We start from the raw sequence: 12,962 nt of genomic DNA on the forward strand, positions 1-12,962 counted from the left end.
TCTATACAATTCTTACACAGGGCTTTTTGGGGTAAACATACTTTTATTTTTCTTTGATATACATCTTGAAGTAGAATGTCTTGGTCATATGAAAAGTGAATGTTTAACACTGAAAGAAAATGCATAATCTTTTTCAAATAGTTGTACCATTTAATATTCTTTCTAGGAAATGCATGAGGATTTTTCTGTAGCCTCAAAAAATTTGTCATTGTCACTTTTGCTGATTTTAGCCATTACAGTGCATGTGAAAGATATCATTGTGGTTTCAATTTGAATTTTCTTAATGAATTCTGATGGTGAGAAACTTTTCATGTGCTTATTAGATACACTTATAACTTTTTCATAGAGTCTGTTCAAGTACTTTGACATTTTTCTATTGGGTTGTTTGCATTTTCACTATTAAGATGTAAGATTTCTTTATGTTCTTTATTCTGGATACAAGTCCTTTGTAAGACACTTATATTGTGAATATTTTCTCCCTGTATGTGACTTGCCTTTTCATTTTTTAGTAGTCTTTTGATGAACAGATATTTTTTGTTTTTATGAAGACCAATTTATCAGTCATATTTTATATTTAATACATTATACCTTCTCTAAGAAATTTTTGCCTACCCCAAAGTGATAAAGATATTCTGTTTTCTTCTTAAAATTAATAATTTTAGCTTTTGCATGTGACATAAAATAAAGGGCACATGTTATTCTTTAAAATAATTTAATCCTTTGTTCCAACATCATTACTTTAAAACATTCATCTTTCCCCTTCAAAATGCCTCACCTTTATTGAAAATCAAATGAATATAGGTATAGGACTCTTTATTCTTTTTTCTAGCTTCTAAAGTCAGAAGTTTATATCACTGTTTTCTTTATTCAATGTATTTACAGGTATAAATTTTCCTCTAAGACTTGCTTTAGCTTCACGAAACAAATGTTATGTTGCATTTTCATTTATTTTGAAGCATTTCCAACTTCTCTTGTGGTTTCTTCTTTGATTCACATATTATTTAGAAGTATTATTTTTTCAATTTTCAAGCTTTTTGAAACATTCCTACATATTTTACATTTTTGATTTCTAATTGAAATTTGTTGTAGTTAGAAAATATACAAGCTTTCAAAAACTTGAAATTTATTGAGGCTTATTTTATGAACAGTTGAAAAAGATGTACCTTTTTTACTTTACTCTGCAATTATTGGGTATATTATTCTACAAATGTTAAGTCAGAGGACTTTTAATGTATCCAACTATGATTGTGGAATTTGTCTATTTTTCCTGTTCTGTCCGTTTTTTTTGTTTGTTTGTTTGTTTTTTTCTGTATGTGGACCTCTCACTGTTGTGGCCCCTCGCGTTGCACAGGCTCCGGATGCGCAGGCTCAGCGGCCATGGCTCACGGGCCCAGCCGCTCCGCGGCACGTGGGATCCTCCCAGACCGGGGCACGAACCCGCGTCCCCTGCATCAGCAAGCGGACTCTCAACCACTGCGCCACCAGGGCAGCCCTGTTCTGTCCGTTTCTGCTTCTGTTTATTTTGAAGATCTGTTACTGGGTGTGTAAAATATTATATTTATGTCTTCTTGATGAGTTGATCTTTTCGTCATCATAAAGAATACCTCTTTATCTCTTGTAATACTCCTTGTGTTCATGCTTATTTTCTACCACCATTTTGCTATTCGCATTCGGCTTGTCCCATTATTTTCCCCTCTGGTACTTTCTACCTTCTTTTGCATTTACAAAATCATTTTTGGTATTTTATTTTAAATTTTCTAATGAATTTTAGGTACAACTTTTTATATTACCTTTAGTGGTGCTTTAAAGATTATCATATTCACCTTTAACTTACCAAACTCTGTGTACAGTTGCTATATCATTTCATGAAATAGACAAGAAATTACAAAAGTATAATTTTATTTGACCCCAACTCTAGGATACTTTGTGCAGTTGTTGACATGTATTTTATACATATATGTGTTATAAACTCCAAAATGCAGTGTTATAAGTTTTGCATTAAAAAGTCAGGTGTCGCCTAAAAGAAATATATATAAAACTATATAGTTTCCTCACATGTTACCCATTTTCAGGGCTCTTGCCATTGATCTGGGTTCCCATCTGCCATCACTTTCCTCAGCCTGAAGAACTTACCTTAGCATTATTTTCATCTCATCTCTGCTGGTGACAGATTCTCTCAGCCTTCCTTTATTTGAAAATGTCTTTTTTTTTCCTTTCACGTCTGATGGACCTATTTACTGGATATACAATTCTATGTATAATTTATTTTCAGCACTTTAAAGGTATCATCCACTGTTTCCTGACCTGTTGTTTTGATCAGTCAGCCATCATTGTAATATTAACCTCTAGCAATTGTAATGTTTCATTTTTCTCTGGCTACTTTCAAAATTTTCATTTAATATTTAGATTTTAGGTGTGTGACTATGAAGTTCCCAGGTATAGTTTTCATTGTGTTTACCCTGCTTGGGGTCTACTAAGCTTCTTGGATTTATATGGAATATTTTCACAAGCTTTGGGAAAGTTTTTGGCCAATATTACTTTAAATATGTTTATGTTTATTCTCTCTTTCTTCTCCTTCTACACTACTTTATCAGGAGGCTTGATATTGTCTCACAGTTTCCAGTAGTTCAATTTTTTTCAATATTTTTCTCTCTGGTTTTCATATTGGATAATTTCTGTTGACGTGTTTTCAAGTTTACCAATCATTTCTTCTACTGTTATTCTTCAATTACCAATCTGATATTAAAACATGCATAATTTTTTTTCTTTCAGGCATTATAAGTTTCAGTTCTAGAATTTTCTATTTTGCTTTATTTCAAAAAATAGTTTCCATTTCTCTTCTGAGAGTCCCTACTGTACACTCATTGATCATATAAGCATCATGGCCATGTTTTGTTTTAAGCCCTTGAACTATTTAAAACAGTTGATTGAATGTCCTTATATGCTCATTGCATCTCAGGTTTGGTTGGTTAGTACTAAATGCAATTTTTAAAAAAATATCTTATTGTTTTGTACTTTGTATGTCTTATGACTTTTTTTTACCATGTTCTCAGATGTTTTATATATTACCAACATTCAGATTATAATACTCCTCTGAAGAATATTGATTTTTGTTCTATTAGGAGTTAAATTTTTTTAAAATTTATTTATTTTTATTTTTCGCTGCATTGGTTCTTCATTGCGGTGCGCGGGCTTCTCATTGTAGTGGCTTCTCTTGTTTCGGAGCATGGGCTCTAGGTGCCCAGGCTTCAGTAGTTGTGGCACATGGGCTCAGTAGTTGTGGCTTGCGGGCTCTAAAGTGCAGGCTCAGTAGTTGTGGCCCACAGGCTTAGTTGCTCCGTGGCATGTGGGATCTTCCCGGACCAGGGCTAGAACCCGTGTCCCCTGCATTGGCAGGCAAATTCTTAACCATGCTCCACCAGGGAATTCCCGGAGTTAAATTATTGACAAATCACTTTAATGTTGTGTAAGATTAGTTTTTTTACTGTTTTCAGGTTAGTTTCAGTTTTGTCCTTAGGCTTAGAGCAAATCCTTCAAACTCCAAACTCAGTATCTCGTACAGGGAATAGCAGCCAAAACACTGGCTCAACTTTTTCAGTCTTTCAGTTTTTGCTTTCTTGCAGTCTTCTTGGTGCCTTTCTGCTCTTTCCATTCAAAAACAAATATCTAAACAAAGTTTGCATGTAGATCTGGAGTCTTACCTTTCTGTTGTTACTTTGTTTCTATGATTCCGCCCCACCCCACCCCCCGCCCTTAATTTGAGCTGCTCTGGCAGCTCCAACTCTCCTCTGAAACCTCAAATCAGTAAGATTGTTGCCTTCTAATAATTTTAACCATCCTTTACCCCTGCAATTCAGGGTTTTCCAGGGATAGGGGACTTTCCAAGCTAAAACCAGGGAAGTTCCAGGCAAATAGGGAGAACTTGATCATTTTTTAAGTGTCCTCAGGGAAAATCCTCATAATCCTAGATCTCATCCAATTCAGTTTCCTCTTTTTATGGTCAAACCTTCACCACTTTCAGCCTGCTTTTGGTGACTTTCTAGTACTTTACATGGTTGTTTATTTAATGTTTTGTCCCCCAGTTATAAATGTTATCTGCAGGATGGTTAGTCTACTTCATCATTAACCTAAGTATTTTAATTCTGCAAGTGATAAGAGATTTGGTGTCAACAACCAAATTGATCCAAATTTTGACCTTATAATTCACTTCTGTGTGTAGTAATTATAATAATAGTAATAGTAATAATAATAATATCAAAGTAAAAGTAAACTTCATTCAGAGAAAATTAACCTGCCAATCAATTCTCCAATATATTGACAAGGGCTTGTTTGAATAAGAGGTTGCAGGTGGTAGTTTTTATCTTTCTACGTTTTAATAATGTAAAAATATTAGTATAAAATGTAGGCATATATACATATATATTGTTTGCAATGAAAATATGAACATCACATTTATCAAATAATGGGAATTTAAATATGTATCACAACATATCTTCTTAAAAATGGGCAAGATTAAATATAGCTAAAATGTGATTACAAAAGAAATTACTAGATGAATATCTTATAAATACCAGTGAATATATGTGTGGCAAAATCTTAGAAAATTTATTAAAATACTTTTTTTTTCAGAGAGCAGCCGCCAGATAGGAAAGGTCCACAGAGGAAAACTGAAGCTTACTAGCCAGGAATAGCACAGTTAAAATTGTACCCAGATACTATAAACAGTAAAATTTCCTCTATGGATTCTCTTAATATGCTGAGAGGTATTCCATTATTGAAATAGATTATAATTTACAGGGATCATTATGATACCAATAAGGAATCAGAATTTGAATTACTACTTTGTGAACGTGATAGCATTCATTCTCACAGCTTCAGTATGCTTATCACTAAACTCAAGGGGGAAAAAACTTACATTGGAAAATTGGAAATGTTGTATTTGGTAGAAGGCAGAATTGTCACATCAGTTTTTATTTACAACCTAGTGGCCTTGCATATATGTTGGGTTTGGCCTCCTTTGTATTTTAAAGATTAGGACATTTCTCACAGTTATATTCCCATTTCCTCCGGCAACTGCCTGGAACAGAGCAGTGGCAACTCCATTCAGATGGGGTATGGCCACCCCGGTGTGCATGGTTTCCACCACTTTACTGTTTCACAACTAGCCCTTTTCTTTTACTTATCTCACTTGCTTGGTTTTTGTAGGCATGGGAACATGTAAGCATTGGCCTACAAAAATATGAGAGAATGTCTTTACTGAAAACACAACAGTATACACCTATTAACAACCTAGGCTCTTTCTGTAAAAAAAAAAAAGAAAATTATAAATATAAGGAAGGCCAAAATTCCTCACATTGCAGTAAGGAATAAGAAAATTGCAAAAAAACGGATTTGCATTTGTTCTGCCTCTAATTTAATCACCAAAAAAGAAGTCAATTGGCTACTGCACGTGAATGCTGTTGTTGTTTTAACTGGATTTTGTTCAAACGCCGTAAAATAACTGCCTAAGTTCTAAAGGCATGCAGGTTTCCAGGCGTCTCTGTTAGGGCTTTTTTGCTTCAGAATGTGTCTCCTCAGCCTCAAGGAAGCCACCAGTACTTCTCTCTGCTTTCCTTAAGTATATTTTAGGATTGTAGATGAAGTGTGCACCTACTCATCCCATGTTCTATTTCTATGCCTCCTGGACTCCTTACTCAAGTTCCCTACCTGGAAGACGTTCTTGTAGAAAGGGCACTGGTTTTGAAATGACTCCCTGCTATGTTCCAGGAAGGGATCTGATCCGTCCTCTTCACTTGTACTTCTACATGAACATCTTTGCTGTGGTCTCAATTTTGCAGGAACCTTGAAACACTCCTCCACTTTCTTCTCCATGATGAGTGAATGGGATTTCCTCTGCGATGGATGAGCTAGCTTGGCATAAAGGGATATCTCCCATGTATCAGTATCCATGGTAACATTCTAGGCAAGAAGGCAGCATGCTAACACCACTCATCCACCCCAGAAATTTTCAGAATTGTCACCAAGAAGAGCAACAATAACAAAAGTCAAATCCCATAGAGCAAACAGAAATCCCTTTATATTGTTAATGTCCTCTTGACCTTCCCCTTTGTCCAACCTCCTTTCAAAGAGCAGCCCCCTATTTTGTGGTCTGTAGACTTTACTCAGGCAGCTATTTTCATGCATTTATTTTCTTCAACCTTCAAGAAGTTTGTATTTGTACATTTTCACTAAAGATGGAGAGCAGAAAAAGGAGTGAATACTGGGGATCGTAGATTCTTCTTGTTTTGTAATTCTATCAGTGTTTTCTCCCTTCATTAAAATTGAAAATTCACCAAATCTGTTTTCTTACGGGATGGTTTACAGAGAAACAGCCAATCCTCCCCCACCGTCTGCTCCCCCTCCCTCTACAATGTAACCATGATTTCTAATATTGCATGATTTTAAATAAGGATTCTTGGCAGATCTGAAGAGAGAAACCTTCTGTCGTTGGTGATATAGTATATGGTCTTCCTAAAGCACCTCTTGTCCCCGTGAAAGCCCGTCCTTGCATACTTTTGTGGGCAATAAAGGGTTAAAAGGCGCTGGAAAGACACCACGCATGTGTTAATTCCTGCTGCAGCAGCGCGCATTGCTTCCACTTTGACCTCATAGTTAATCTGCGTGATAGTTAACTCACGCAGAGACTCGTGTATTTCTTTTAAACACACACACACACACACACACACACACACACACACACACACACACACCTGCTGCCCTCTAAAAGAAAAATCAAAACAAATCAAACAAATAAACAAACCTCAATTGATGGACCTGGAGGAGTATGTGTGAGCGTGGGGGGCATGAGTATGTGTACGAGTGTGCATGCGTTTCCCTTTCCCTTATTTGTCTCCTGTGCGTCTCTCCCTGTACCCTCCCCCTGCCTCAATTATATTATTCCCCGGGACTTGGAAGATGCTCCCTGAGCTGACGCTTTGATGGTATCTGCAAGCGTTTGTGCTGATCTTATTTCTGCCCCCTGAATATTAATTCCCGAAGCTGCTAGCAATACAGCTCCCCAGTGACGGGACCTACTAGAGGCAGGTGGGGGGAGCCACCATCAGTTCATAAGCATAATAATAATACAAAGGGGAGGGATTCTTCTGCAACCTAGAGGCTAGAGGCAGGGGAGGAAAAAAAAAAAAGCGATGAGTTCGACAAATACATGGAGCACAGGAAGCTCAGTCTACTCGACTCCTGTATTTTCACAGAAAATGACGGTGTGGATTCTGCTCCTGCTATCGCTCTACCCGGGGTAAGATATGCCCTTTCCGGCGTCGTTTTGTTTCAGAGAGGTTGGGGGAAGGGGTGGGGACAGAGGAACTCGGGAGACCACCCAGATTTAAAAGACTCTTATAGGATTTGGGGCTTTGTAATTTAGGGGAATGTGAATATTTGGGGCGGGAAAAAGGAGGGAGGAAAGAGAAAGGTCACTTTCATTTATTTATTAATTTATTGGATTTTCTTTATTTGTTTTAGAATGGAAATGCTAACGTCATAAAGACTTTGTGTTTGGGGAGTAGCATTTTGATAGTACTGCAGTCTGATGTCTAGGTGGGCTGTGCTGATACATGCCGGCATTTGAGGCCATGTTGGAGGCGTTTGGGTGCGGGTCTGGAGGAGAAAACTGCAAATGGGGTCCTGGCGCACACCCGGGAGACGTGTGTGTTTGTTTGTGTGTGTGTGTGTGTGTGTGTGGATGCGTTCTGTTCCTGTATCCAAAGTATTGCTTGCTCCTGCACCTGGGCATTCTTAAGATCAGCCAGCCAGGTTTTCTATCCAGCCCCATTGACTTGGCAGCAGACTCCCTGGTGGGCTAACAGGGTTCAGCACCAGGGACAGCAGTCCTGTCAGGGCCAAATGGAACGAGGCTTGTCTAACCCCACGGGACAACTTTACATCTACACAGGACATCGTTATAGTATAGACAGAAGGCCGATGGAGCCGAAGAGCAGTAGTGACATCTGGGGACCCTGCTCTGATTATCCCTAACCCCTCCTTGAGATAGGAGGGGCATTGCTGGGCATGGGGTAGAGAATGTAGTTAATCAGTGCATGGAGGGATATATGTCTGGAAAAGAGTTGGCTTTGCTGCAGTGTTGAAAAATATGCTGAGCCAGGTGAATGTGATGCCAAAATTGTGAAGTTATGCATTAATGTCTTAGAGCCTTGTTGCACTGAATAGAAAAGATGGGAAAAGGGGATGGTGGATTTCCCAAAATCCTGAGCAGGTGTGTGTTGCGAAGTGTTTTGCACCTAAATTTTTTTGAACTTCCCTGCACCAGAAGTATCAAAGAACTATCCCTTCGCATATAGTTCATCATTTATCCACCCACCAAAACAACCCCCCTGCCCAACACGTCCCATCAGGATTTCCAGAGGTCCATTGTACTTATATTATATTACTTGCACTCTTCTATACTGTCACTTTGAAATAAAGCTGTAAAAATATTACCCCAAATCTGCTCAAAAAGAAAGAAAGAAAGAAAAACTAGCTATAGAAGAAATCAAGCCATTGCCCTAAGGTTTTCCTGGGAGTTGACACTCTTATGTAGTAGTTGTAACAACGGGAGATAAAAGGGATGGGGGTTAAAAGATTATTTTATTTTATTGAAAATTTCTAGTTAACTTCACTGGTCCTCCATTCTCTAGGGTAGGTAATGAGGAGGTACAGATTTCAGTAAAAAAGAGACCCAAGCCAAAAAGGAGTGAAAGTCTCTCTTTGGAGTCTTTGGAGTTTCCAAGCAGAGAGAGGGGCCTGCTTAATTCTACCAGCACTTTTCATACCTCCCTGCTTTACTATAAAAATAGAATATATTTTCTTTAAGAGTGTAAGATTAAGTAGTTTTCTCAGAAGAAGGCTTTTTACTGGAAATGGTTTATGTGTAATACATTTTAGTGGAATACTGGAAAAACAGTTCTTTTAATTAAAATTTGCACACATATTTTACTATTTAATGTTGTATGTAACTCTTAATTTGTTTCAGACATTAGAGAATTTATAGTTACTTGTTGATAGGAAATATCATTCTCATGTTCTTACCATTTATGAAACCTGTGGATTAAAATCTAGTCAAGACATAGGGAAATATGTCTTTCCTTCTTACACACATCCATCTTAGTAAACAACTTTATAACTGAATAGATGAGAATATTTTTATATATTTTACTCCAGTGGTCTTATTTTAACCTAAAATGTGCAATTTTATTAATTTTCCTAATACTATCATATTTAAGATGTCTTCTTACTGCAACAGTCCCACCTTTTCTTTTCCAATTATCATATAAAAAGTAATACTTAGTGATACATTTTAATTTTCAATTCTTATCGTAGTAGCTTAGATGAACTTTTTAAACAGCCCTAAATAATGGGAGTTATGTGTCATATAAACTCTCCAATAGGAGGATATTCACATTTTCTCAGTAATAACAGAATGGAGTCATTGCAGTTTGGTGCAGAGAATGTGATCAGAGTTTCAGTTTGCTGCAATCCCATTTAAAAAAAAAAAAGCCATTTGAATGGCTGAATAGAGCTGGGTGAAAATAGGAGCTTTGATCTCTGAAGCTGATCTTGAAGAAAGACAAGTGACTAGGAAAATGTGGGATTCTGGGAGCAGTTTGAAAAAGGCTTTTTGGGTAAACAGTGGTAGTAGAGCTACCTAGAAACTTGAGGGGAAATTTTTTTAAAAAAAGAAACATTTAAATGACTTTTCATTTACATAACTCAAAAGAATATTTTTCACTCTCATTAAAATGACTAAATTCATTAGATTGTATCTCTACAAAAGTAAAACAAAGAGGAATATGAAGCATTGAAGTGAGGATGTTAATAGCTAATATCTCTTCTTATATGTGGGATAGTTAATTTCTGAAACTCAAAACTATCTAAACTGCCACATATCTTATATACAATGCTATCATAGAAATGGTCTGGGAAACTTGCTAAACTTGTATGATTCTTGAACCATACAAGCTTGTTATTTACTATCCTTCCAAATTCTCCACTTGGTTTTATTAGAAAAAGAAAAATGAAATCACTTCTTCAGCATATTTAATTGCTTATAGACATAACATTTCAAATAGTCTACGCTGAGGCAAACATCTATCTGGAAAAAAAAAGAAAAATATTTATCACCCAGTATTTCCCAGGATCCAGCTGCCCATTACCCTCTAGACAAAATATCTGGATTGTAGACAGGAATTTAAAAATTAGCTTTTAATTTAAATTCATTACATAAGTGTCTCTGATATCCTAGACTCAGTTTAGAATACCTAATCTCAAAATGATTGAATTACAGAATATTTAGTGGTAGAGGTCTATGTTCTCCATATTTTAAAATTTGCTTCATGTCAAGGATTTCTGCTCAAACTGGAAGAATGTTAAGACTGACTTTAGAGACTTTATCTTTGTTGTAAATATTATTTTACTAGGGCTGTGGCTGCTTCTCACCATCATAACTTCGTAGCCATTCCAAGGCAGACTTTCCACAGCTTAAGTACAAGTAGGCTTTATTGGAATGACTTATACTTGTTGAAGGGGAGCAGAATTTGCCAACCCAAAATATGCCTCTTTGGCGTAAGGATTATTTAAGGCTGATTATTTTTAAGAAACAGCAGATACAGGTGAAGCTTAAAACTGAGTGGAAGTTACCCTTTTGTAAGAGGCATTCACATTTATAATGGAAATCTCCATTTTTAAGGGTGTCTCCCTCCCTGTACCAGAAAGAAGAGTTTGGCTAAATACCTAGAAACTTACCAATGGTGAAGGCAGGGACTTAAATCTGCCTAACAACCATCCCCTTGTTGACTGTGCTTTACTTAATAACCTCCCGTAACTGGCTTCCCCTCCTCCCAACATCTTTTGTCTTTAGCTGGAGATGGTATTTAAGATGATGGCTTGGGCCATTTGAAGGACTTACTCAGCTTTCTGGGTATCTCCCATGTATACAGGAAATATACATGTTATTACTTTTCTGTATTTTTTTTCTTTTCCTCTTGTGAATCTTTTTATTACAAGGATATCTCAACCAAGAACCTAGAAGAGTAGAAGGAAAATTATTTTTCCTCCCCTACATGGTCATCCAAAGTACTTCTGCTGAATTCAGTGATCACAGAAGATTGGTAAAAAGTTATAATTAGTGCAGTTCAGGAATTGTTTGACCACCCAGGTATCAGAAAAATTTAAAAATTCAGGATTTCATTTGGGATGGGCACATTACCTATTCAGGTAAATGTGAAAGAAAGAATTCATCCTCTGCTACTGGGTTAGAAGAGATCCATGTGACATCTTCAAAGTCAGAAACCATATAGTCACAATACAATATTTTCAGATTTTCCAATCTATTTGTGTCATGTATATACATACACTGAATCAAAATTTTTAAATATATAAATATTAACATATAATAGATTTTAATTAACATATACAAAAGTTATATAATATATTTTAAATGCATAAAATATAATTATACATAACATATACACACACACACAATTTTTACTAAAATCTGCGACATGGTTGTCAACCACATTTGACAGACTTGGAAACCAAGATTATAGAGAGATTAAATGACTTGTTTAAAGGCAACAGATAATTAGAAGTAACATCAAATAATGATAATTATGTATGTGGATAGAAATAGAGTCCTATAGGTGTATACATTTATATATACTTCCTACCATCCTGGGGTTCCTTCCTGGGTCCCTTGGTGGGTGCTTTCCAGGAACGAGGACATGTTTCTCACTCCAGTCAGCAGCACTAATCGACCCGCCCCCTCACCCCCCATAGTTTGCAGCGAGTCACTGTTGAGTTCCACGCATGACCTGCCAACAGTGTTGATGCAGCTGGAGCTTTCTCCCTTCTGTAGCACCCCTCCCCCCACAACTCAGCACATACCCAGTCCTTTCACCACTTTGCCCCAGACCCCTTCTCCCATAGCAGGATCTCAGAAGGCCTTTCACCTCCCTCCCTTGTCTCTTGGGCCATAGCCACTCTGATCTCAGTGTATCTTTTGCTAAATACACATTTTCTGTATAAAAAAAAAAATGGAGTTCTCTGAAAAAATATTGTAAAATGTATACATACATACAAGATAATGATAACTGATTATATTTTAGATCTGTCACTAATGACTTCTGAGTTTTATTTTGTGTTTTCTGTTTTGTTTTATTCCTTCTGAATTTTTTGATCAGTTTCATTTCACCAGTACTGTTTGCTCATAAGTGTAGTAACTAGACTAGATTATTAAGATACCAATCAGTTTTAGTTTTTATAATTATCTGATTTCACCTTCATATAATAGAAGTTAGAATAGATACCTTACATCCAATCAGCCCACTGAATAAATTAAAATGTTGAATCTATATAGTAGTGTGGTTTGAGGTCCTCAGTACCATCACTCACTCCATTTTTAAATTTACCTCACAATTTTGATTGAAAGCTCTAAACAGATATGCTTAGAAATAATCCACACTTCAGTTGTTTCATGAGTTAAATAACATGTTAAATGATATTATTTAGTCCCTGGGGAAAAATACATTAAGAAAGTATATTTTCTTAATGGTTATGTGAAAATAAAGCATAGTTTAATCTGCAATTCATTCATGACCCAGAAATTTAACTACTGCTTGTCATCCCATTTTCAAAGAGACTTTGTCCTCCACTGAGAAAATTTATAGGCTGATTTGCTCAATGTTGTCCCATAGTTTTCCTACAGAAATTCTATATTGAGGCAACCATACTGAATATTAAAGTAGAAATAATGTTACTGTTTCAATATCTGGATATCTCTATCTTCAATATATAGATATTTAAAGTTGACCTTTTTAATCACCTCAGTCAAACGAGCAACAGCTCGATTAACTGTGGCATGTGAAAACTTAATATCAAAGTGCTTAAGTTTTAATTTCTAGAGGAATAAAAAG

At 36.3% G+C, this 12,962-nt stretch overlaps 1 protein-coding gene across 1 annotated transcript in view; it reads left to right on the top strand.

The window, feature by feature from the left end:
* The first annotated feature begins 6,756 nt into the window (after positions 1-6,756).
* The window catches only part of GABRG2 (gamma-aminobutyric acid type A receptor subunit gamma2), a 116,506-nt gene continuing 110,300 nt past the window's right edge, over positions 6,757-12,962 (top strand). The window contains exon 1 of the mRNA XM_089909635.1: positions 6,757-7,294. Coding sequence (XP_089765761.1) covers positions 7,188-7,294 — 107 coding nt within the window. The 5' untranslated portion in view covers positions 6,757-7,187. The remainder of the gene's footprint in view (positions 7,295-12,962) is intronic.

The sequence above is a fragment of the Delphinapterus leucas genome, chromosome 3 (genome assembly GCF_059928025.1).
Source record: "Delphinapterus leucas isolate spDelLeu-1000000601 "Yukka" chromosome 3, BTC_Dleu_Yukka2, whole genome shotgun sequence".
NCBI lineage: Eukaryota > Metazoa > Chordata > Mammalia > Artiodactyla > Monodontidae > Delphinapterus > Delphinapterus leucas.